The 24,558-nt window shown below is 42.2% G+C and overlaps 1 protein-coding gene and 1 long non-coding RNA gene across 17 annotated transcripts in view; both read left to right on the top strand.

Annotated features, from left to right (window-relative positions):
• ARHGAP26 (Rho GTPase activating protein 26) overlaps window positions 1–24,558 on the top strand; it is a 473,272-nt gene that overhangs the window by 354,739 nt on the left and 93,975 nt on the right. For all 16 annotated transcript variants that reach the window (XR_010121689.1, XM_055285812.2, XM_055285818.2 and 13 more), the window contains 2 exons: window positions 10,796–10,955; window positions 24,030–24,168. Coding sequence is in view for 15 of the 16 variants with exons in the window: in XM_055285812.2 (XP_055141787.1) it covers window positions 10,796–10,955; window positions 24,030–24,168 (299 nt within the window). In the remaining variant the exon portion in view is untranslated. The remainder of the gene's footprint in view (window positions 1–10,795; window positions 10,956–24,029; window positions 24,169–24,558) is intronic.
• Window positions 1,537–10,557, top strand: LOC134737109 (uncharacterized). Its single transcript, XR_010121697.1, has 3 exons — window positions 1,537–3,506; window positions 6,614–6,641; window positions 6,793–10,557. It is a non-coding gene; the product is annotated as an uncharacterized lncRNA (long non-coding RNA).

The raw sequence follows: 24,558 nt of genomic DNA, 5'->3' as shown, positions 1-24,558 counted from the left end.
AGAAGCAAATGAGATAAAATAACAGGATATATATTGTATCTCTCTTTCTCTCTGTCGGTCTGTCTCTCTCTCTCTCTCTCTTTGCCTCATACTAGAGCATTTAAGAGCAGTAGCTTTGAAATCAGACTGCAGACTTTTTGGTCTCAAATTCTAGATATGTGACCTTAGACAGATTTCTGAATTTGTCTGAGCTCCAGCCTCTCCATTTGGGATATTAACGGAATTTCCCTCCTAGGGTTACTTTAAAGATCACATGAGATAATTGAGGGAGTGGTTATCCCTGGCTCACAGTAAATTCTCAGTTCATGCTAGTTGCTGTTACTGTTGATGGAAATGCTAGTAATAATCAAAGACAGGCAGGAAATAAAGGAATTTCAGAAATGGATAAAGAAAAGGAGAGATAGGAGACACTGTCTTAGAGAGCTATTAAATGTACTGAAAGGATCCTGGTATAGTAGTGTGAGCTCATGCTATATTATACAATGCATATTAGGTAATGCATGTAATAATTGTTAGACCTTGTAAATATTTTTTTGGCTGTTATACCTTCCAAATTGGCCAGGGAGAGACACCTAGTGCAGTATATGCTGTCTGTGTCGGGATGAGCTACTGTGGCCAACCACGCCCCCCACCGCCCCCAGCTTGGCAAAGGCTCTAAGACAGCAGTAGGTGACATGTTTAACCCAGGTACCTAGTGCAGCTGAGCCTTGACACACTTAGAAGAAGGTGGCCTCCCAAAACATCTACGTGTTCCTTTGTTTTCCATTCAACACATGATATGCAAACTGCTAGGCACTGGTGTGTGGCAGTGAGGGAGGCTGATGACATACCTGTCCTCTTGGAGCTCTGCTAAGTAGAGGAGACAGAAAATGTCAATTCCACGAATGGTGATATATTTATAATTCAATAAGTACCAGGAAAGAGAATTGAAGAATTAGGATTATAGTAAGGGACCTGACCTAGAGTGAGGTGTCCAGAAAGACCACTTTGAGGAAGAGTGGCAAGGAGGACAGAGCCAAGTCAAGAGGGAGAGGGGCTACAGAGTGGCCCAGGAATGGAGATCAGCATTAGGAAGGAAGGAACTGAGGCCCCAAGAGAATTTTAGCTTAGAGGTGGGAGAGTACAGGGACTGGGTAGAGGAGGGCCTTGAGAGGTCAGCTGGATCCTGTAGGTCCTTTGCCAAGAGTTTTCTTTAAAAAAATATATTTTTGTTGTTATTGTAAAATACATGTAATGTAAACTTTACTACCTTGACTATTTTTAAGTGTACAGTTCAGTGGTGGTGTACAGTCACCAACACCATCCATCTCCATAACTAATCTTGTAAAACTGAAACTGTGTCCATTAAACAAAAGCTCCCGATTCCCCTTTCATCCAGACCCTGGCAACCACCATTCTACTTTTCAACTCTGTGAATTTGACTACTCTAAGTACCTCATATCAGTAGAATCATACAACATTTGTCTGTCTGTGACTGGCTTATGTCACCTAACACAATATCCCCAAGATTAATCCATGTCATAGTATATGCTAGAATTCCCTTCCTCTTTAAGGCTGAATAATATTCTATTGTTTGTATGTAACACATTTTGCTTATCCGTTCATCCATCAGTAGACATTTGGGTTGCTTCTGCATTTTAACTATTGCGAATAATACTACAATAAAAATGGCTGTACAAATACTTCGAGACCCCATTTTCAATTATTTTACACATATACCCAGAAGTGAAATTGCTGGATCATATGGTAATTCTGAGTCTAATTTTTTGAGGAGCTACCATACTGGATGCTAAAGAGTTTCAACTTGAAATTTAGAACAGTCAGAAGCCTTTGGTAGATTTTAAATAGGGAATGGAGTTGAGTTAGAGAAGATGAGTGGAAATAGAGCTAGTTACACCCTCAGATTTTAGAATACCTCTGCGTTAGATTGCAAGCTATATGCAAAAAGGTATCTTGTCTTTTTTTAAATTCCCCCAAATCCTTTTTCCTTTTCTCTAAACAATTTTCAGTACCAAGTGGGCCTCTGTTTGTGGAGGCTAAAGTGGACCTAAGTAATACTGAGCAGTACTTAACATCTCAGCAGCCTTCTTTACCCATCTGAAATGTAGCTATGTATTTCCCCAGAAGCAGAGAACACTTTGCTAGCTATTCACAGAGCTTTGACATCCTTGAATGGAAGCAGTACAGCCTGGATGAATACATATATGGCCATAATTATCTCCTTTTTGGACTACAGAACCCATTTTGGCTATTTTTCCCTCCTTTTTTTTTATTTCTCCTCCTCTCTCAATCTTACAGGGCTCACTCTTTCATTATTAGGAACCGGCTCTGACTGTGCCAGACAGCTGTAAATGGAATGCCATCATATTTGAGGGTAGTTCATCATTTTCATAATTTTGTCAAGTGTGCAGCCATTTTCCGCTGCAAGAAAGAGGAAGAAACAGTGTTTAGTCCAGTATCACTCCCACAGGCATAAATGCTCTCTTTCTCTCTTTTGTTGTTACTTCTTCCGATTTAGTGATTTGTGAAGTGAATGAGGGAGAGGCCCTCTTTTTCCTATTATAACCACTGATTTTTCCCCCATGGTGACTTCATTTTGGGTTGAATTTTCTGAGGAAGAAGAATGCCTTTTTAGTGTAGGTTGGACTTGTGCTGGTGGAGTGGGAGCAGGAGAGAGCTGGGGTTGGGAGTATGGACTCTGCAGACTTCATTCCCCTCCTGGCTTTGCCTGTCATTAGCTGTGTAACCTCGAGCCAATTACTTACCTTCTCAGTGCTTCTCTTTCCTCATTTGTAAAGTGGTAGTGATAGTGGTACCTGCCTGCCTCAAAGGGTTCTCCCGTTAGGAGACACTGTGTAGAAGTACCGACCATAAGCACTCAATTAATTATTCCAAGCTTCCTGTCTGGCTTCTCACTAGATAACCATTCCCAGGAAGATGTTAAATGTGGTTGGTGAGCCAGGCCTCAGTCAGTACACAGAACGATGTATCTGACACCCTCATTCTGGTGCTACCATTGGGGCAGTCCAGCAAGCCGTGTTCACGGCCCTGACGGGTGTTCTCGACAGAGGCCTCCTCAGCGCTGTTTGGAGCAGTCCTGCCTCACCGAGTCCAGGTAGTGTCCAGGCAACACAGAGCCTGACTTGGTAGAAAACATGCAGTGAGTGGCAGTGAGGATTCCCCCCGCCATCCTCTGTTATATACTAAGGATGGATTTGAGGCTGGTGAAAAGAACCAAATTAACAGCCCTGGAAACTAAACTTGTCTGGTTAGCCACAAAAAAGTGTTGTTCCAGCAGCTTCATTTCCAGCTAATCCTCTTCAGCCCTAGAGCTTGGAGCTTCCCTGAGAGGGTAGTAGAGAGAAGGGTGATATTGACTGCAGCTTAGGTACCCACCCACTTACCTATAATACTTTCAGAATTGGTCATCTCAGGCCTACCCCAGCACCTGCCTGTGTTCTGCAGAAGATGCATTCCAAGGTCGTGATCCAGCCCCTAGTCCTAAGGTATGTGTGAACAGGGGAGCAGCTGGTGTAGAAATGTCCCATGGGATTGACCATGACGTATCTCTTAGAGGAAAAAGCTTGGTATGGCCTCCAATGGTCAGTGGAGTGCTCAGAACTGTTCTTTGTAGGGTGGTGGGCTTTGTATGGTGGGGGAGAACTTGCTGGGCAGGCTAGGGGCATGATGTTGTTGGGGTCATGAAGGCAGAGTGAGTTTGGTGGCTTTGCTTTGGCTCCATGTGAGGCCCTCAAGCTGTTGTGCCAGAAGTGCTTGTAGGGAAGTGATAGAAAATAAGTACTGTAGCCGGGTGTAGTGGCTCACGCCTGTAATCCCAGCACTTTGGGAGGCTGAGGCAGGTGGATCACCCGAGATCAGGAGTTCGAGACCAGCCTGGCCAATATGATGAAACCCGTCTCTGCTAAAAATACAAAAGTTAGCCAGGCGTGGTGGTACACACCTGTAATTCCAGCTACTCCAGAGGCTGAGGCAGGAGAATTGCTTGAACCCGGGAGGCGGAGGTTGCAGTGAGCCGAGATCACGCCATTGCGCTCCAGCCTGGGCAACAAGAGTGAAACTTAATCTCAAAAAAAAAAAAAAAAAAAAAAACACGAAAGAAAAGAAGTACTATTATGATTTGAGGTTTTCTTTATTAATTTTTTTTGCACACAAAAACAATAAACATTTTCTAAAAATACATACAAACAAAAAGATGCATATCAAACATATTAGGAAGGTTTCACATGGGAAGACGGGGAATAGAAATGGGGGGTGGGAATTAAAGAAAATAAATGAGAGAGGGACTTTGTATGGATCAATGATAATAACTCAATCCTCTATTTGACAAAGAAGAAGGAGAAGGAAGAGGAAGAAAAAGAAAGTGGGATAAAGGATCACAAAGGGAGGAAAATAGAAAAAATTAGAGTATGACTCCAGGGTAGACCTGTTTTGTTGTTGCTGGGTTGGTTGGTTGGTTTGTCTGTTGTATTTTTCATATGTTTCGCCATGTTGGCCAGGCTGGTCTCGAACTCCTAGCCTCAAGTGATCAACCCGCCTCGGCCTCCCAGAGTGCTGGGACTACAGGCGTGAGCCACCACGTCCAGCCCCCACATTGCATCTGGCCTCCATGGTAGACCTCCAGACGGGGCGGCGGGGCAGAGGCGCTCCCCACATCCCAGACGGGGCGGCCGGGCAGAGGCACTCCTCGCTTCCCAGACGGGGCGGCTGGGCAGAGGCGCTCCTCACTTCCCAGACGGGGCGGCCGGGCAGAGGCGCTCCTCACATCCCAGACAGGGCGGCCGGGCAGAGGTGCTCCTCACTTCCCAGACGGGGCGGCCGGGCAGAGATGCTCCTCACTTCTTCCCAGATGGGGGTGGGGGAGGGGGGCGGGGGGCGGGCGGGCAGAGGCGCTCCTCACTTCCGAGACGGGGCGGCCGGGCAGAGGCGCTCCTCACTTCCCACACGGGGCGGCCGGGCAGAGATGCTCCTCACTTCTTCCCAGACGGGGGGGGGGGGGGGGGGGGGCGGGGGCGGGGGGCGGCCGGGCAGAGGCGCTCCTCACTTCCCAGACGGGGCGGCCAGGCAGAGGTGCTCCTCACATCCCAGACGATGGGCGGCCGGGCAGAGGCACTCCTCACATCCCAGACGGGGCGGCTGGGCAGAGGCGCTCCTGATTTGAGGTTTTCTATAGATTCAAAGTATTTCATAATTTTTTTTTTACACAAAAGAGTGAAAAGAGGAGAAATACAAATAGGTAGGGTACGGAAGTCTTTGAAACATAAGTGGAGAAGATGCGACCTCTTGCCCCAAGCAGAAGCAGGCCACTAGGGGTTCCTGGACAGGATACCAAGCGAAACTACCAACTAACAATGTGGCTTTAAATTGGCACTTGCTGCTACTGCTACCACTTTCATCACCACTACCTCGACAGCCACATGACAAGAGCAGATGTCATTTATTAAGCCATTATTTCATGCTAAGGGATTTACTTGCAGAATCATACTTAATCAGCCTTTCAAGTTTACAAGCTACAAGCTACGTATTATTGCTCCCATTTTATATGTGAGGAAACAGGTTTAGAGAGGCCAGGTGACTTGCCTGCTGCCATCCAGCTGTTAATGTCTGTCTGATTCCAACTACTGTGCTATGATCTTCCTTAGCTTTATTGTCTAAATTTGCAAATTGGAGAGAATATTTGTACTTTATACCTCTATAGCAGTATTTCTCAAATAGTAGTTCTCGGCATATAAGTGGCTCATGAAAACAATTTATTGGATAAAAATAGAATTGAATAGGATAGGATGGGAATAGAAAATATCAGAGTGTGTCATACTTACTATTCCTGAAAACTTTTGTTTCTGATATGGTGTGGGGGTGTGTGCCTGTCTGTTTATGTATGTGTGTATTGCTTGGTAAAATATACTTCCTACCTTGGGTCATTGTCAGAAAGTTTGAGTGCTACTATTATAGAGTTATTATATAGGTCAGATAAATGTAAAAAGTTGTTGTAGAGCTTTTTTAAAAAGTCTAAAACGCTCTGTAAGCCTAAGTTACTGTTTAATATTGGAAGCTGAAGCAAACAAGTAAGAGATGGTGGATAAGTGGGATGGGGTGTTGCTGCACCCATCCAACCCATGGTACATTGTGAATCTGTCACTACATTGTACCCAGTGGAGCCGGTACTCCTCTTTGACATTTTTCAACATAGCACTCTAGGCCTCAAGATGAAACTTATCTGCAAACCTTACAATAAGCTTTTGTATTGTTGGAATACTTTAGGACCAGTCTGGTGTTTTAAAGTACTACTTAGCACTTACAGAGCTCTGGCTCTCATTTAAACTCTAGGAAAACAGATGTGATCCCTATGACAGCCTGGGGGTCTCTGCCTTACAAGCCCCACAAGGGTTGGCTACTGCCTATTCCCATCATAACACTCTCTCTGCCACCAGCCCCACTACCTTCTTTATCTGGAAGTGATTTACCTCCTTCTGCCTCTCAAAGGATATCAGACCAAAACAGAGTCTCCATCTATTTCCCCTTAAAGCAGAGGTGGCAAGAGACCCCTCTGCCAAGGCCATTTTCATGAAACATGCGCTTTCCTCATTGATTCCAGTTCATGCGGGAACTGCCTGAAACATGGGGTACCTATACCTCCCCACCCCCAACAACTGCCCTGAAGTCATGCCCCTCAGGAGATCCACTGCTTCTCAGTGGATGCAGCCATTCTGATGATCACAGAAGAAACTGGGTCTCTCCCAAGTGAATATCACATGCAAAACTGTTTCTCTGCAGCATCCAAAGGAAGCCTATAGAATTGGCAGTTCTTTCAAAAGACACCACAGCAGAGTAGTCCATGTGGACATAGGGATCTGAAAGGTATGTGTCAAAGACTCCTTCACTGCAGTGTGAAGTGTATAAGAAACTTCTCTGTGTAGATTTTAAGTCAAGACTCAACATGACATTCTGAGCCGTGTGAGGAGGAACTCAGACAGCTCAATTTAGCAAAGCAGCAGGTTCTCTGTGTTTTATAGACCTTGCTAATGAACGAGTCCCATGGCCTCTGCTGGACCGGCTCCCCAGTGCTCTGCCAGCCTGTTTCCCACGCATCTGTAAATTCATCTAGCTATAATGGATGGCTGGTGCCTGCGGAGGCTGAGGTCTAGGCGTTTCTGTCCGGGATACATAGAGATCTCAAGCCATTAATAATTCATTCTGGAGTAATGAACATAGCTGTACCAAGTTGTGAGCAGTAATAATCAAGTGACGGATCAATTTATTACTGCAGTGTGCTGAAAGATAATGGTCATTAATAATGAAAGGTGTAACTCCTCCCACCCAAACAAAGTTTCCTAAGACTTAGATCAATGTGTCTTTTAAGTTCTAAAATAACATGGATCATTAAAAGGGAAATGAATTATGCTGGGTAACCTCAAGCTTATTTATATTCAGAGTTGCTAATCCAGAATTACTATACCTTTTTTCCAAATGCCTTTGGGCACTGGGGCCTGCAAATCAGAGTAATTATTTCTCATTAATTAAGTCTAAGAAATGGAACATAGCTCAAGACTTTGAAAAGGGAAGTTGGATAGTTGAGATACATTCCCCCAAAATCATTTGAAGTTTAATGAGTAAGCAGCTGGGTTGGGAATAATTGTTTTAGGCCTACTGAGAAACTCCCCTCATCTTTTAATGCCTCAGTGAAAGCTCATTGTGCACCTCCTGTGCCAAGCAGTGTGCTCAGCACTGGTGCTACCAAATAAAATACCATACTTCTTCTTCTCAGGCCTTGGTAGGGATGACAACACTGTGTAATAAATGCAGAAGCAGGCCAACACTTCTGCCTTCACTGGGTATAGAGGATTGGAGAAAGGTGAGAGGAAAGTACAGAAAGGAATGGGCCATTTGAGCTGAGCCTTGCTTATTAACAGTTTGCCAAGCAAAGAAAACAGCAAAAGAACATACCAGGCAGAGTAATGATATGGACAAAGGCAGAGAGGTGTGGAAGTGGAATGAGAGTGAAAAGTGAATTAGTATGATGATTACCACATATCCCATGCATTATCACATTTAATCTGTACAACATTCACATGAAGTAGGTATGTTATTCACCCAACCTCTTCTTTTTTTTTTAAAATGAGGAACCCAAAGCTTAGAAATATTGAGTCACTCTGCCCAGGGACCCAGAGCTGGGAGGTGGCACAGGAAGGCCTAGTGGTGATTTGAGGAAAGGTATGCTGTTTTATAAGAGTTCAGTCTTTGTGTTAAAAATAGTCGGGCAGGCCAGGCACAGTGGCTCACGCCTATAATTCCAGCACTTTGGGAGGCCAAGCTGGGAGAATCACTTGAGACCGGGAGTTCAAGACCAGCCTAGGCAACATAGCAAGACTCTGTCTCTACAGAAAAATTTAAAAACTAGCCAGGTGTGGTGGCACATGCCTGTAGTCCTAGCTACTCAGGAGGCTGAGGCAGGAAGATCTCTTGAGCCCAGGAGTGTGAGGGTGCAGTGAACTATGATCATGCCACTGCACTCCAGCCTGGATGACAGAGAAAGGCCTTGATCACACACCAGGGACTGTTGTGGGGTGGGGGGAGGGGGGAGGGATAGCATTAGGAGATATACCTAATGCTAAATGACGAGTTAATGGGTGCAGCATACCAACATGGCACATGTTTACATATGTAACAAACCTGCACGTTGTGCACATGTACCCTAAAACTTAAAGTATAATAATAAAAAAAAGAAAGAAAGAAGGAAAGAAAGAAGAAAGAAAAACAGTGGGGCCCACTAGAGGTTTACAGTCGTCATTATCAGAACAATTAAACAATAAAAGCACTGCTAAACATTCACATATGCCATGCCATTGTGTTCTCACCAGGGGAGGTGTGAGAGCTGAGTTTTAGGTGGAACTGCTGATAGCAGGGAGGATAAAGCTGAAGTTAGAGGTTCTTGGGTCAGGAACCCTAGTTAGGAGGCTGTTACTTTAGTCAGATGTAGTGTGGAGAAGCCTGACGGGGAAAAATGATCATCATCCAAACCATGTGTTTTTATATTGGTCTACAATTTGAAGGTACTTTCGTAAAAAAATAGCTTGTTGATTCACTTGCACATGGGACTTTTGTGACAAGAGGGTAAGTTTAATGATTTAGCTCTTTTGGGAGGGGAAGTATAAGGACATAGAATTTCCTTGCCACACAGAGGAGCTGATGTTGAAAGTAGTGTTTTTAAAAGCAGCTTGTAAATATGCATACTTGCTGATTGACTGAGGCACAGAACCAAAGTCTCTCCCCCTTGCCAGGTCAGAATTTGACCATCTGCGTTAATTTTGTCAGACTGGAAATGTGGTGTGATTTTGGGTAGAATGGAAAACATAAGTAAAACCAGGAGACTCGGCAAGAACTAAGAAAATGTTTATAAAATATTCTTTACGTGGACCAGAAACAGGCCACTCTCCCTGCTGCAGGTGTTGCTTAGCAATCAAAAAGCAAATCCTCTTTCTAACTGGGCTGTGCCACAGTTAAAGTTACATAAACCTGACCATGCTCTGCCCACCTTTAGAGGAGAAAGTTAAACTCTTAGCCCTAAAAAAATTATAGAAAAGTACACATCTGCTAATAAAATTGGTTGATACAGTATTTCAATAAAGGCTCAGTTTAAAAACCAGCACTTAAGGCAGTATAATCTCTTTAATTCCTAAAAAAAAAAAAAAAAAAAAGTGTACCAGAGAAACAGTGAGAAACACTGCAGGCATTTATAGAATTGTGTGAAAAAATACTCCATATAAATAGCACTAAATGCTAGGGAGGTAGGTCTGTGCAAACTGCCTGTCTCTACCAAATTTGTCTCTAGTTTCAAGTTAGTAATGAATAGCTTCCTTCTTGTAACAAGTGATTTAGAGAAGCTCTTGATATTTTCTCAACAAAACTGAATGGCATTAACTTTTAACTTATTTGTTGCCAAGTAGATGATTTATATGTTTTTATACACGGGGCCAGCAATTGAACAATTGAGTTTTATAGCTACGTCCTGGTGGCCTGAGTATGGAGTTCAGATACATCTTTTGAGCAGTTGTTTATTCAAAAATATGCCTACGTCTTTAGCAAATTACTCACAGGGTCAGCGACTGTTGACCCTGTGTGTTTGTTAGACTTTGATTATAAGTGACAATATAAACACAGCCACATAGATGAATATACGCTAGTGCATTTTTATTTCTGTTTATGCCACGTTTCACTTAATATGAGCCACATGTTTAACCTGATCGGCCTTTAATACTTTAAATCTAAAGTGCTGAATTTCCTTACTTGGTTTTAAATGTCCAGATCTGCCCATTTTAAAAATTATGTCTATTTAGTGCTTATGTTTGCAGATATATTAAAGCCATCAAGAGGTTTTACATTTGCCATGGAGAAAAATGCTAATGATTGCAGTTTAAGCAGATGCCAAGTACATAAATTGTAATTAAGAGGGATTAGCAGTTACCTGGACTTGCAAAACAGGGATTCAGATGTTCAAAGGTTAGTAATTTGGCAGATGGTTGCTTTGGTTGGTTGGTTGTTCTAGGCAAAATGGAAATGATAAAGCGTGTCATATCCTGAAATAGCAAAATAGCCTGGATTCTGAAAATTTCTGAAATGTGGTAGATTTTCTGACTTCTGTGGCATCTGACAATGTTCCAAGTTCTGGCTCCTACAGATGAGGAGTCTGTAGATAGGAAGATAGGAAGGATACAGGGTGGTTGGTATCTCTGTGTACACAATTTCTCCCATTGGTACCTTTTCTTTTCCTTCCTCCCAGTGTTGCCAACAACCACAAGCAGAATTTGATGACGGTGGCAAACCTTGGCGTGGTGTTTGGACCCACTCTGCTGAGGCCTCAGGAAGAAACAGTAGCAGCCATCATGGACATCAAATTTCAGAACATTGTCATTGAGATCCTAATAGAAAACCATGAAAAGGTAATATGTAATTGATCACTTGCAGTGAAGAATGTACCTGGGGGAAAGCTGCATTGGAATTGACCTTCAGAGTTGGCTCAGATTTGCATTGCTAATCGCTCTTACACTGTCATGATGATGAAGTTGCTGGTGGTGGTGGTGATGGTGGTGATGATAACATAAGGGTGGTGGTAAAGGTGTCAACCTTGGTAGTTACGATGACAACAGCGGTGGTTATGGTGGCGGCAGTGGTGGGTAAAATTGATTGAGCATTATGTGCCAGGAACTGTGTTAAATACTTTATATATATATTGTTATTTTATCCTCACAACAATTCAATGAAGGAAGTACTCTTATGAACCTCATTTTGGAAACACCCTTTGCCCATTTCTTACTTGACTGTTTTCTTATGAATTTATGAGTTTTTTAAATTTTAGAGATATTCAACTTTCTTCATTTGTGTTGCAAATATTTTTACCTATAGTTTGTCTTTCAATTTTATAAATGGTGTTGTATTTTTTATACAGTTTGTGTGCGTGTGTCTTTATGGTCTGTCTTTTCTTTTGGGGAATTGGGGTTCCTAGTCTTTCTTTCGAAGGTTTTCCTCATCCCCCAATTTGAAGAATGTTAACGCAGAGCTGCCCTTATAAAACTGGGGAGGAGACATAAAGCTTCAGTCCTCTGACCCACTTCATTGCTCTTACGAGCAAATCCATATGAAGCTTCTCAGAACTTGTGCAGGGTTCCCTAAAGCACCATTTGGCAGCAACAAATCTGGAATCTAATAAAAAATGCTGTTCCTCTTAAATAAAAACTTTGCCTAGAATGGCAAATTAATCATGCACAATAAATCCAGGATCTGACCATGCCTCACCACCTACATTGATAATGTTGTAAGCCACCACTACCTCTTGTCTGACTTTTTACAAGAGCCTCCTAATTTGTTTCTTTCTTCTACCCTTGGCCTGTCAATTCTGGTATCAGCCACCAGAATGAGATTTTTTTAAATGTTAAGTCAGATAGTATCAGTTGTCTGCTAAGAATTATCCAGTGGCTTCCCATTTCATACATTCGCCCACATAGTCTCTGTCCTCTTACTGTTACTACCTGGTCTCGTCTCCTGCATCTCTCCTATAGCCATCTTGTTTCTGCCTTGCTGTTTCTTGGACACCACAGGCACATTCCTACTTCCAGGCCTTCGCAGTTGCTGTTCCCAGTGGCTGGAACACTGTTCTTCCATAAAACCACATGGCATATTTCTCACTTCCTTCAAGTGTACTAAGTGAAGCCTACCTAGATCTCTCTGTTTAAAATTACAATCCCAACTTCCTGCATTCTCTTTTCCTTTTATTCCACTTAGTCTGTTTTCATATCAAAAGACAAAATCACAACAAGTTTAGTTTAAAGATGTTAATTGACTTTTATTTGCGATTCTAGAATTGGGCAACACCTCATTCTATAAAATAGAGTGAATGTTCCAGTGAGCTGAGCAGAGGAGGTTGGCTTTATAGACAGAAAAGGGCTAAAGAAGAGAACAAAAAGCAGATTAATTGTTTAACTTTCCTTGTAAAAGTTAAAGCAGAGGGGACTTCCTTCTGTGCTGACTAAAACTGGCCTGTTTGGGGATTTGCCGGTTATCTCTCCCCTCATTTATTGGAAGGTCAGACAAACAACTTATTTTTGGCCTGATGGTGCAGAAGTGACTGCATTTTTATTTGGTCTCTTGAGCCTAGGGCAGGAGCTCAGTCCAAACCAATGGCCTCCTGTCAATTTTATTTAACACATAGGACTTCACAAATTATAGAGCATGTAATAAAATTTACTTACTGATTAGATCCATTGGCTTTCTGACCTCTCCAAGCATGTGTGCTTCAGGAAAGCAGGGACGTTGTGTTTTGTTCCTCAGTGGGCACTAGTACATTGGTTTTGGGTGAATGTGGCAGCCAGCCTCCAACATGGCTCCCAGTGATCCTGTCCACCAGTGTTCATTCCCTTATGTAGCCCCCTCCACCTCTGAACAGTACATGTACATTACTCTGGGAAGGTCGTCCTTCATATTCATGGGGTTTGTTGTCTTTGTGAAAGCAACTGGAATAAGCCATCTTGACTCCTTTTTCAGTGTAGCTTCAGGACCAGCCTGGTATGAAGCAAGGAGATGCTCCCTCAGTCTTTTTTGGAAGTCTGCGGTGTTCACCTCACAGCAATTCTAAGCATCCGTGGCTGTGCTCTGCCCTCTGGCTTTCTAGAGATAACACTTTGTATAAACTCCCTGCCAATAGAACTTAACTTTAGCCATCAAATCCAGGCAATTTTGTGTCCTCAGAAGGTTGTTTTCAGAGACTTACTCTTTAAAATCCACAATGTTGGCCAGGCACGGTGGTTCACACCCGTAATCCCAGTGTTTTGTGGGGCTAAGGTGGGAGGATCATTTGAGGCCAAGAGTTTGAGACCAGCCTGGGCAAAACAGCAAGACCCCCATCTCTACAAAGAATAAAAATGAAAAATCAGCTGGATGTGGTGGCACATGCCTATAGCCCTAGCTATGGGAGGCTGAGGTGGGAGGATCACTTAAGCCCAGGAGTTCAAGGTTACAGTGAGCTATGATTGCACCACTGCACTCCAACCTGGGTGACAGTGAGATCCTGCATCTAAAATAAATAAATAAAATGTTTTAGAACATAAAAGTTCATAGTATTTAAGGTCTTAGTTAATATTTACCAACCATTTCCTTAGACTTGGCTTTAATTTTCTATAATAGAAACACACACACACACATACAAACACACAATGTCTAGGGGTGACTATTCTGCTGTCTCTAGTCTTAGTGTCAAAAGTTAGACAAAATCCTGAAACCCCACTTGAAGAAATGCTTTCCAGCAGCACCTTTTCATGTGAAACAAGTTTGCTTGAAACAAGCCCTACTACAGGGCTGAAGTATATATCCCCCATAGCGACTAGCACAGTATTCTCTCATGTTGTTAACATTTTATGTAAGGTATTTAGCTTGTGCTTCGGAATAATCATTAGGAGGGCTCTAGGAATAAATGAAACATAGCACTGAAAAGAAGGTGTGGAAACCTAGGCATCTAGCCATTGGAGCCACTCTATTGACGGAGAGACAGAGAGAGCCACGAGATGTTTTAATTTTCTATTGCTATATAGCAAATCATCTCCAAACCTAGTGACTTAAAATAGCAATTATTTTATTACTCTCAATTCTGCGAATCAGAAATTTGAGAAGGGCTCATGTGTGCCCCTTGTGGTATCAGCTGGGGTGGTTTGACTGGGACTGGAGGGTCCAAGGTGGCCTCACTCCACACAGCTGGGACTTTGGTACTAGGTGTTGACCAGAATGCCTTGATCCTCTGCCACAAGACCCCCCTCTTTCCAGGTGCTGTCCCATCATTCAGGAGTCCAGCCCCAAGTTCCAAGAGGGCAAACAGAAGCAGCAAGGGCTATTAAGGCTTAGGCCTGGAACAAAGTATCATTCCTGTCACATTCTGTTGGCCAAAGCAAGTCACAATCCAGCCAGATTCAAGGCGGGGGGAGCTAGATGCCACCTCTGGGTGGGAGGAGCAGTGTGTGCACACAGGCGTGGGAGGATTGTTGACCGTTATCTCTGCAGGGGATCTATGGTACCCAGCAAGTTTGCATTTAGTTCCCTTTAGGAATGACTCTGCTTTCTTATCAGTGGCTGATCCCATGTGCTGAGCATGGGTAGCAACCCAGTGTTTTTATGGAGAGTGCTTTTCCGCCTCCTGTCTGCATTGCCATTTTTTATTCAACCAGGGGCCTCAGGCATCTGGTGGCAGTGACAATTTCAGCCCTTAAATGCCCTTTGTGAGCCTTGGTATGGAGAACCAACTCATAAATATCTAAAATTGGAGAAACATTTTTAAGATTGGCATTAAAGAAAAAGGAAAGAGAAGTGGGTAATTCAGTTTCTTTAACCTGGTAAAACACCTCTTTTTCAATAGAAGGTAAGAGACCTCTGTGTCCTAACTAGCTAAGGCATACATTCTTTTCTCTCTTTGCCTACCTGTCTTTCTCTTGTTTTCCAAGGGTTAACATTAGACATTCAGCTGAGGGTTAATAGTGAACATGATCTCCTTTATTTTGTCACTCACATCCACACACCCTCAAGATAGTAACTGCAAGTCTAGAAACACCCTCTCCCCCAAACCCAGAGAATCCATCTATATCTTCCTCGTGGGAGCCATAGTGATGTGTTTCACACACAATTTGTGTTTGGTCAGATAGTGGGCACTAACGACCTGCTTACCCTGTCACAGTGGTCCAGAACTTCTGTCCTCCACCTATCTCACGGACCTGGGAGGGAAGCAGTGTTTGGCACAGTTCTGGGAAATAAATATCCTAGATTAGGAGGAGACAGAGAGGAAAACAGCTAGGAGATATAATATTATGTTTGGGGGCTCACGGAAATTTTTCTTTTTCCATGTTGGTAATACATACTGATTGCTTACTCAATTAAAATTAATGAATCCTTTAAATGAATACAGTCCAGAAATAATAATGATGATAGTAATAGCTAACTTTTACTTACAGCTTATTGTTTACAAGATATTGTGCTAAGCAGCTTTATATCCATCATTCAATTTTCACAGCAACCCTATAAGGTTAATATGTTTAGCTCTGTTTTTACAAATTATAAGCTTGAAGTGCAGACACTTGAAGAAGCGGCTGATTAGGAGAGGAACAGGGGTTGAACTTAGTACTACTCTCAGAACCCAAGCTATTAAAATCTACTCTAGTTAATCTCTGTTCAGTGCAGTAAACATTTTATTGAATATTTACCATTAGCCAAAGATAAGTAAAATAGGTCCTTCATTTTTCAAGGCACTCCCATTTTATCAAGATAGAACGAACTGTAATACAGTGTGCTAAATGACCTCCAGTAAGATGAATAAAGTGTTATGGCATCACTGAGGATAAATAATTTAATTCTACTGGCACTGGGCTCTGACAGATCAATAGAAGTTTTCTAGGCGGAGAAAGAATAGAGATAGGAGGGACAGCCACTCAGAGGAGCAACATTAATCAAGTTGTTTGTATTAAAGTGACATGGTTGTGAAAGACTGTGGGTTATTTGTTAGCAAGTAGTGGGTGACAATGCCAGAGAGTTGGATTCAGTCCATTTGCTAAGGGCCCTGAAAACTATCGGAAAAGGTTTTGAACTGACTCCTGAAAACTGGGAGCTCTCAGAAGTTTCCAAGTGGAGGCTAAAATGATTATGTCAGCACTTTAGAAAGACATCCTTGGAAGCTGAACCAAATGGTACTTTGATTGCTGACATCAAAATCACACGTTAAATAAATAACAACACAATAGAGTTAACCATACCGTTCTAAACTTGCAGCTCAAATAGTGTCACCTTTGACCTACAGGCTTTGCTTGGAGGTTAGAGAGAGATTCTTAATTTGTTTCTTTCTGCCAGACTTCCTAAGGGGAAATACTAGCTCATAGCATCATTTCCTATTAATGACTCCATACCCTGGACTCTCCTTGAATTATATGAGAACTAAAGAGTAGATTTGATGGTGTAGCTCTTTTTACCTACAGTCAAGTTTCAGAGTTGAAAGCTCAGATGGCAAAGATTTTGGCTCTTCCCACGCTATGTTAAGGTAGCAGTCAGTTATGCAAAATTACCATTTCCGTATGAACAGAATCTTTTCCCCAAACTCACAACTTATCACACTGAGTCTTGAAACATAAAGTAGACAAAAACTTAAGGTTATGGTTAAAGCAACCAATATTTTTATGCTTCCAGCTAAGATTTTCAAACAAAATATTGAATGCTGTCATGGTGCAAGATCTCAAAGCCCAGAAATTATACTTCTTAACAGGGTTTTCCCTTTACTTAGTGTTTTAAAGGCCTACTTGCTAATGACTATGACAATTTTAGATGTTTAAGAAGGACAACCATATCAAGAAAACAAACTGCTTGCTTTTCATAGTTTTGGTTCAACATGAAATTTCAGGCTACTTTGTGTGTGTGTGTGTGTGTGTGTGTCCCCTTGCTGTTAAACTCCAACACATAATAGTAGGATTGTACTTGTTCTGTAACAATCCATGCTGTTTCTTGTGGCTGTGGCACTCGAAACGGTTTCTGTACATGGAGCAGGATATATGTGTCTTCATGTGTTATGTACCACAGGCTTTTGCCAGCATTGCCTCTTTTGATGCCTATTAATGTTTGACAAAATAAGTTATAATAATTCCTTCCCCAGTCCATCAGTTAGCTTTGGAAGAGGTGGGAGTGTTGATCCTTGAGCTGTTAATTCTCAGAAATCCCCAAAGATCAGTGCCCCTTTTTAATGTGTTAACTTTTAACCTCAGATGTCAAGGAGAGGAGCTAGCAATCATGGATGACGCCACTTAACACCTGCACTAAGCACTAAATCCTAAGCGACCTCACATTCCCAATAACGTGCTAATGGCTTACAATGTAGTTAGCTCAATTTGAGTTGATTTGGGCCACCAGTCTGCCTTGATCTGCTTTTACCAAAATATTGGTGACACTGAAATCCATTGCACTAGTTCTGGACTTTGTGCACAAAATGTGCATTAGTTAATAAAATATAGTTGGTTTGGCAACTGACAGGTGTTTAGAAGTCGCATTTTATTTCTTTGATATTTCAAACAGTTGTTGATATGCAAAATTAATAAAAAGGTATGCCTGGATGCTTCACTACGTTGAGATAGTCGTTGGTACTCTTGCCTGCTCAGGAAGCTAATCTTGTCCTGTGGTCACCGCTTTTGTAATTTGTTCTTCAATTTTTATTTTTAAATTTTTTGTTGACTTTCCTTCCAATAGTTCTTGCTTGTACTCTTTTTGTTCCTCTCCTTGTTAGGGTTCAGAAGCAAGCTAGATTTACTTGGGTGTTGAGCTAGAATGCTTCTGCCACAGGGCTATTTTCTTTTTTTAGTGGCAAATGCTGTGTAAGATACTCTTCATTAATGTGATAAGGTAGGTTGTGCATTTGAACACATATATTTCCCCCAATAAATCCCAGATAAACCAATAATTGTTTGAATTGTGAAGCTCCTTTAATATTACTCAAATAAAGGTGGAGATTGTTGTTGCATTTTAATCTATCCATCTTTGTCAGTACGGAGAACAGGAAATAGAATCTTTCTGGAGATATGGAAAATCACAGCTCTCCATGGATTACCCAAGCTGTCTATATATACCCTCAGTTACTAAATGTAATTGGTTTCTTTTGAGAGATTTCTAATACAACTACCCAAACTACTTTCTAAATTGTTGATCCCTCTGCCAAAATGCTGATATCAACAGGACATAGGACTTTCAACTGTCCTTAAAAAACCTCTGCAGTTACAGCCTCTGAATTTGGCTTCTTAACAGTTACAATCCATAAACCCTGCTAAGACTTGCCTGGCTTCCACTGTGAAGGTGCTGGGTTTATGGCTTCTGCGAGAGCACCACGCAGTCCTCAGTCCCATTGTCTGTCATGAGAAGGAGCAAGCTGTGCTCAACAGTTGTAGGTCTACGTTCCTAATGTGTCAAACAAACCAATCCCACGTTACTAGGGTCCCTGGTGCATTTGTGTCTTGAGAAAATGCTCAGTCTCATTTCTCGTATAAACCTTTCTGTTTTGCTTTGTAATCCCCAGGCCTCGCTGTTGATTTATTGTCTCAGAGCTACTTTGCAGTTATAGACTAGGAGCTCTTCATCATGACCTAATTTCCCTCCCATAAAAATCACAGCACATAATAAAGAGTACACCACACACATTACAGGGAGACTCCTAATCCTTTTAAATTGCAGGCACATGTGACAGATGGGATTGAAGAAGGTCTGAAAATGTGTATGTGACATGGATAAAAACAAATTCCACAAGTGTCAATGCTCTGCAATGTCAAGATGGGCCAGAGGGGGAATCAGTGAAATTTAAATTTTTTAGACAGTGCAAGGGAATAAGAACAGGAAATTCTGTCATTGCTGTAAGCAGTTAAGATCAATGTTTTGCAAAGAGCAGTAATTATATTTACACTTATAAATTAAATCCTCATGTCCTGACTGCAAATAATCCATTGTTGAATCTCCAGTTATTTCCCTTCTTGTGTGTCTCCTTTTTTATTGACTACAGTAGTATCTTTTGAACACTGAATGTCAAACTGTATTAGGCGCATCAGTCCTCACCACAGTCCTGGGACTTTTTACAGATAAGGTCTCTGAAGGTCAGGGAGTTATATAATTTGCCCAAGGTCACCGAGCTAGTAAGTGACTAAAATCAGATCCGCCAGACTCCAAAACTTATGTCTTCCCGTTTTGTCCTCTGTCTCTCAAATTAATAGTAGCTGTAAAGACCACAAGTGCTTAAGACCCAGGCAGTCAAGCCATCTAGGTCCCAGTCCAGCTACACTCCTTATCTCTGTGACCTTGGACAAATCAGTGAATCTCAAGGAGTCTCAGTTTTCTCATCTCAAGAGGGCAAGAATAATAGTACCTCCCTTACATGGTTATTGTGAGTAAAATAATCCATGTAGATAATCCATGTAAATAACTTAGCATGATAAGTGCTCAAATTCTGTTTGTTTTTATTGTCATTTATACCACCACCATCTCATGCCTACTCTTTGCCACATACTGCACTGAGCATTTTATGTGCATTGTCTTTTCAGTAGCTTTGCGAGGCAGGTATTAGATCCCTGCTCGCACAAGGGAAACAGACTCAGAAGGGTTAATTATCTTGACTGAGATTACATAGCTAGTAGGTAGCAAAGTCAGGATTTGAACCCTACTCTGTCTAGCTCCAAAGCCTGTTTGATTTGTACCGGTGTGATGATCTTAAGTTCCTTTCCTTTATTTGATGTGATGATAGGGCAGTGATGTCAGCGTCAGTGATGGTGAGGTCCGTGTAGCTGTAGGTGTTGCTGCCCACTGAATGAGAAGCAGAACCAGGATCAGCCCAGGTCTGTCTGACTGCAGAGGCCAAACCACCCCTGACCACTGTGACCTGCAGCTTAAGGTGAAACAGTAGCTTGGTATTTATGGATCTGCTAATTCCACTTACAGGAAGCTTGAAATTGGGGATACTTAGAAGAGTTACCCAGAGTTATATTTTTGTTTTACAATTTTATTCCCCAATAGCTTCCAGAAGGCTTACAGTCTTCCTTCCTTTTATCTCTAAGACATTCCTAAGTCGGAATTACTTTGTGAGTTTGGACAGTATTAACAGGGCACTTGGGGCAGAAAATAAATCTCCCCCTTTTGTGTTAATTTGGAAAGTCTCTGTGAAATGAGTAGATTGTTCCAGCCACATGGTAGAGCTCCATAAATCCATGGCTCATAGGTTATATGAGCTCCTGCTTCTGTCATTCAGCAGGGTTGTTTGCACAGTGATTCTTCTCTACAGACTGAAGAAAACTTCACTTGATTCTCTTGAAATCATCCCTTCCAAAATGAAATAGGATTGGAATAGCCAACAAAGTTGTGAATAATTCAGATTCTCATTAGAATCCCAACTCGAGCCTTTAGCATAGAGGCAAACCCGTGGCCAGACAGTCAGCAGGCTTTAGACAATTTGCATGTGTTCAAGTGTCAGAGTTAAATAAACAACAGTCACTTGGGGAATGATTTTCCAGGGTCATTAATGAAAGTTTGTGTCGTCTGCTCTGACTTGATCTAATTTGCAAAGGCACCCTGTAACTTGGAAGAACGTGTAATAGTAATTATGATAATCACATGTCTGGCACTGGACATTTTGCAGTGTGCTTCCTTGCACATTATCTCATTTGATCCTGAGCATAGCCCTATCAGCGGTCTTCAGGAGCCTGGGCCTGGCTCACAATGAGACCCAGGGAACTGACCCTTGGGACTATGGCTCTTGCCCATGGCAAAAATCTCCTTGCAGAGCTGATTCTCTTGTGCTTGAATAACTTAATTATTTTAGAAGAAACAGCTGATGAGCAGAGTGAACTTCTCCCTCGTTTGTTACCATGTCTCCTCCTGCTCTGCTGTATATAAATGTTGTCTTGGAAGCAATTTTTCACGCATCTGTCTAAAGCCATGGTCCTTTCTCACCAGTTACTCTTTTTTGTTTCTCCAGCATTTACTACAGTTCTCAGGAAATAGTAAAAGCTCACATTTTTGTTGACAGTTGAAATTGAAGTCCATGTTATTTTTGCTCCCATTGTAATTGGGTAAGGATCTCATTTTCAGTAACTCATTAGAAAAAAAAGAGACAAAATTTGGAGGCCGGAGGCAAAGCAGGATGAGCGGGGAAAATAATGAGAACCAGGCCTATTGCTAACTCTGAATTCATTTTCAAATGCTCTTAGCAAGGGATTGCTGAAGGTGCTGTAACTGAGGCCAGAGGCAGAAAGGTACTAGAAGACACTGTTAGGTTGAAAGTCATCCTTGTATGTTTGGGACACCAGATTTTGTAGTGAAGATTGCCTGGAGATTAGCCGAATGAATGGCTGCTGCAGCCCTGGGACTTCACTCCTGGTCACTCTCCTGCTTAGCTGTGTGGCGTTGTAAGATAGTCATCCAACTTGCTATGCTGTTGGCCTCCAGCTTAGAGATGCATCACGGGATGCGTCTGCCTAGCACAGTGCCTGGCAGGTGCAAAACTCATACATAGTAGCCATTTTTAAATGTCAAGGATAATGGTACACAGTGAGGTTGTCACCTGGGGATGGCCAAATAAACAGTAGGGAGAAAGCTTCTTAGAGATTGCAGTCCTTGAGCTTTTCTTTCTATTATAGAGGCTCAGTAAGAGACTGGAGATGTTTGTAGCACTGGTAAACTTGTTTTTTGGGGTTTCAGCTGCTCAGGAAGTTAGGAGTTTTTTCTTGCTTTTACTTTGTTTCCTTCTCTTCTTATTCCCTTGCCCCAGTTGAACTCAGCTACGTGTAGTGATTCAGTTTATCTTGTTGAAAATTTTCGGTCCTCTAGGGAAGATATGATACTGCTGTTTTCAGACAGCTGTGTTTAGGAGTGAGACTGATTTAACCAGCTGGCTGGCATCATTGGAGCCTGAGGACCCGCCAACCCATGGAGAGCAGCTGTTTGGGCTGAAATTCTTATAATTCTTATGACTTTGTTTCCTACATATCAGCTTTTGAGTTCTGTTTTTAAATGCACACAGAAAAGGAGAGAGGACCATGAGAAAGACTGATGTGTCTAGGGCCACTCATGGGTGAAAGGTGGCCCTAGACACATCAGAGACTGTTAGGAAGAGACTGAAAACTCAGGAGGGAGGAGACCAACTTCAAAGAATAAGAGATGGTAATGAATGGATCCATACATTTTGATTTTTCAATATATAGTGGGGGTGTTATGCAGCTATTAAGAGTCATGTCTGGGCCGGGTGCGGTGGCTCACGCTTGTAATCCCAGCACTTTGGGAGGCCAAGGCGGACGGATCACGAGGTCAGGAGATCGAGACCACAGTGAAACCCCGTCTCTACTAAAAATACAAAAAAAAAAATTAGCCGGGCGTGGTGGCGGGCGCCTGTAGTCCCAGCTACTTGGAGAGGCTGAGGCAGGAGAATGGCGTGAACCCGGGAGGCGGAGCTTGCAGTGAGCCGAGATTGCGCCACTGCACCCCAGCCTGGGAGACAGAGTGAGACTCCGTCTCAAAAAAAAAAAAAAGAATCATGTCTGAAGTTTTTTTAATGAATGAGGAAATACTGTATAATGTTAGATGAAATGTATATGATACAAACAGAATAAAGAATATAATTTCAATGATGAAAAATGTGTGTTAACATTAACGGGATAATTCATACAAAGTATTTAACTTAGTGCCTGGTGTGGCAAGGACTCAGTAAACCATAGCTACAGGAGGGCAGACTCTCTAACCACAGGACATGTTTGCCTCCTTCACTGTTATACCCATAGTGCCTACTATAAAAGAGATGCTTAAAAGGTGTGTGTTGATTGAATGAATGAGCATCAGTATTATTGTGTGCATTTAAAAAGGAATCTGGGGGGAGAAAAAACTGTCATCTTCTGTAATTGTATCTACAATTGTGGCTACTGAACCTCCCCTGAGCCTTCGTTCTTCATTATAAAATGCTGAGGACATTACCTGTTGCTCAGGATTGCTGAGAACTGAGTGAGCTACATGAAAAGTACACAGTATGATGACTGGTACCTAAGGGAGTCTGCAATAAGTGGCGGCTACTATAATTCTGGTAAGCACCATAGAAGTATTAGTTATTATAATTATTAAAGTCTGCCATACTTTTATCTGTATAAATAAAGATGAGAGTTGTCATGATTTCTGTCTATCATTTTCTTCTCATTTTTTAGCATGAACTTTTAGAAGAATAAAAGCCCCTCCTCCAAAAAAAAAAAAAAAGCTTATAAATAAAACCTAAATGCTAACAGTGGTTATCTCTAGGTGGTAGAATCGGGATAATTTTTTATTTTCTTCTTGAGACTTTTCTGCATTTTTCAAATTGTCCATAGTACGTGTGTGGGGGTGTGTGTGTGTGTGTGTGTTACTTTTATCAAGATAAACGAGGAAAAGCTCAGCATCACAGATAACAGAGCTGCTGAACTCGAAAAGGATGCTGCAGCTGAGGACAATTGATGAGGATTGGGAAATGGTGCCCTGCCCTGGGACCCTTTATGAAATGTTATTTAAATACATGTTTCAGAGTTTAAGAAAGTTATGAAGTAATTGTTAAGAACTTAGAACGAATGAAGAAAAATAAAGGAATTTTTGATTCATTGGTTCTGGACAAAGGTAGTCAAAAAACTTGAAGTGCTGTTAACAGAAAGTCGCTTCTATTGAGCACAGCTGCTTTCTGTTTCCCTGGAGAGAATAATGAAAAGACGCTGAGTGGAAATTGTGGCAGAAGAGGTTAGAAATGGAAGTGGGTGGTTATCAAACTCTGGGATAAGCTTCCAAACGAGAATGTTTAATGCCATTTCCTAGAAAAGTTTAAAATGAAGTCTTGAGCAACTGCCAGTGGTCTTCTCGGATATTTTCTTGCAATTCCAAGACACTGCCAAGCTTTCCGTTGTACTAGTTCGGGCCTGTTTTCTTCCCAGTTCACAGATGTGAGTAACCTTGTTGTGAAACTTTGTTTGCAGATATTTAACACTGTGCCCGATATGCCTCTCACCAATGCCCAGCTGCACCTGTCTCGGAAGAAGAGCAGTGACTCCAAGCCCCCGTCCTGCAGCGAGAGGCCCCTGACGCTCTTCCACACCGTTCAGTCAACAGAGAAACGTGAGTCTTTGCTGTGTAGGGCCAGCGTGGCATTCAGGGACATCGCATGCTACCTGCACGGCTCAGGGTGGACACTTCCAGCTTTTCTCTGTGTGCTACTTGGCTTTTTGTGTCCTTGAAGACTGTATCATTGTGCCCTCCCAAGTGCCTTTGCTGAGTAACCCTGATAGGACAGAAAGCAATATTATTGAGAATGAAAGAAAAGGGCTGCCATTGAGGAGTCTCTTTCCAGATCACCTGTGGACAAACAGCTGAGTATCTTTTCCTCCTGCTCCTACACAATAAGAGCTGAGCTCAGGCACTGCTTCTCAAGCCCCCCTTTTGTTAGCAATTCCCATAGAGCCAGTGTCCTTTCCTTTCTCAGTTGTAATGAAATACCCATTAGCGTGA

This window comes from Symphalangus syndactylus, chromosome 7, assembly GCF_028878055.3.
Source record: "Symphalangus syndactylus isolate Jambi chromosome 7, NHGRI_mSymSyn1-v2.1_pri, whole genome shotgun sequence".
Lineage (NCBI taxonomy): Eukaryota > Metazoa > Chordata > Mammalia > Primates > Hylobatidae > Symphalangus > Symphalangus syndactylus.
This window is presented reverse-complemented; position numbering and strand designations above follow the sequence as displayed.